Genomic DNA, 898 nt, shown 5'->3' with positions numbered 1-898 from the left:
TTGAGACTAGGACTATAGGGAGGGTGAGATCAGCCTGGGGTTGAGACCAGGTGTATAGTGACTGTAGAATCAGTCTGGCATTGATAACAGGACCACAGGGACTGTGGGATCAGCCCGGGGTTGAGACCAGGACTACAGTTTATGTGGGAAGCTAAGCAGGGAGAGCCGCAGAATAAAGGGATATCTAGCGATGACGAGAGCTAGAACTAGACATGACTCGTGGTTGAAAAAGGTCGCTCTCAGGAGCCAAAAAGGATTAACAAACCGGTAGGCGTTCAGGAAGGTAACGGACTAAGTGGGGCGCTCGCATCGTGCACCGGCGCCGTTTCAACCCACCGTCATTATCGTCACTGTGCCGTCTTCTCGACATTTCTGTCCGGGGCCGATATTAGCAGCAGCCAAGAACAAGATAATTGCTCGCTGAGATGTGCAGCCGGTCCACCGGTGGTACCACGCACTCCTCTCGCCGCTCTTACCCCTTTCTCGGGTCGTTCACAACTTCCACTGCAACCCTTCAACCCCCCCCTCCCCCCCGATTATGGCGGGCACACTGCACATGCACTTCCGGGGTAAATCTCGCGTGCTGGCCAAGTGGTTCCGGTGGAGGCGGCGGGCCACTGTTCTCACTCGGTCCCTGGAGCTGACTTCGGGAAGCCCCAGCTCGTGCTGCCGGCCTGCCCCCGCGAGCTCCCGCTGCCATGGAGACGCTGGTCCATCCAGGCTCGCCCCGGGCCGGACGTTGAGAGGCGGCACGAGCTGAAAGGCCGCGGGGCGCGCATCCACCGTCCTGAGGCCGAGCCGCAAGCGCCGGAGGGTGGTCAGGACAGCGTGAGAAGCCGCGGGGCGGGGGGGTCAGGGAGAGGGTGAGAGCCCGCGGGGAGGCGGTCGGTGTCAGGGA

At 61.1% G+C, this 898-nt stretch overlaps 2 protein-coding genes across 3 annotated transcripts in view; one reads left to right on the top strand and one right to left on the bottom strand.

The window, feature by feature from the left end:
- LOC109928462 (nuclear cap-binding protein subunit 1) overlaps positions 1-556 on the bottom strand; it is a 59,472-nt gene extending 58,916 nt beyond the window's left edge. Inside the window, exon 1 of one of the 2 annotated variants that reach the window (XM_020528405.2) lies at positions 337-556. In XM_020528405.2, coding sequence (XP_020383994.1) covers positions 337-370 — 34 coding nt within the window. In that variant the 5' untranslated portion in view covers positions 371-556. The remainder of the gene's footprint in view (positions 1-336) is intronic. The other variant, XM_048593227.1, reaches the window with a different exon arrangement.
- A 37-nt stretch (positions 557-593) lies between these two features.
- Positions 594-898, top strand: part of LOC109928458 (thiosulfate sulfurtransferase/rhodanese-like domain-containing protein 2) — a 21,520-nt gene continuing 21,215 nt past the window's right edge. Inside the window, 3 exon segments of the mRNA XM_048593214.1 lie at positions 594-731; positions 733-792; positions 834-863. Coding sequence (XP_048449171.1) covers positions 699-731; positions 733-792; positions 834-863 — 123 coding nt within the window. The 5' untranslated portion in view covers positions 594-698.

This window comes from Rhincodon typus, chromosome 3 (assembly GCF_021869965.1).
Source record: "Rhincodon typus isolate 14 chromosome 3, sRhiTyp1.1, whole genome shotgun sequence".
NCBI classification, from domain to species: domain Eukaryota; kingdom Metazoa; phylum Chordata; class Chondrichthyes; order Orectolobiformes; family Rhincodontidae; genus Rhincodon; species Rhincodon typus.
Note: the sequence above shows the minus strand (reverse complement) of the source record. Positions and strands in the feature narration are given on the sequence as shown.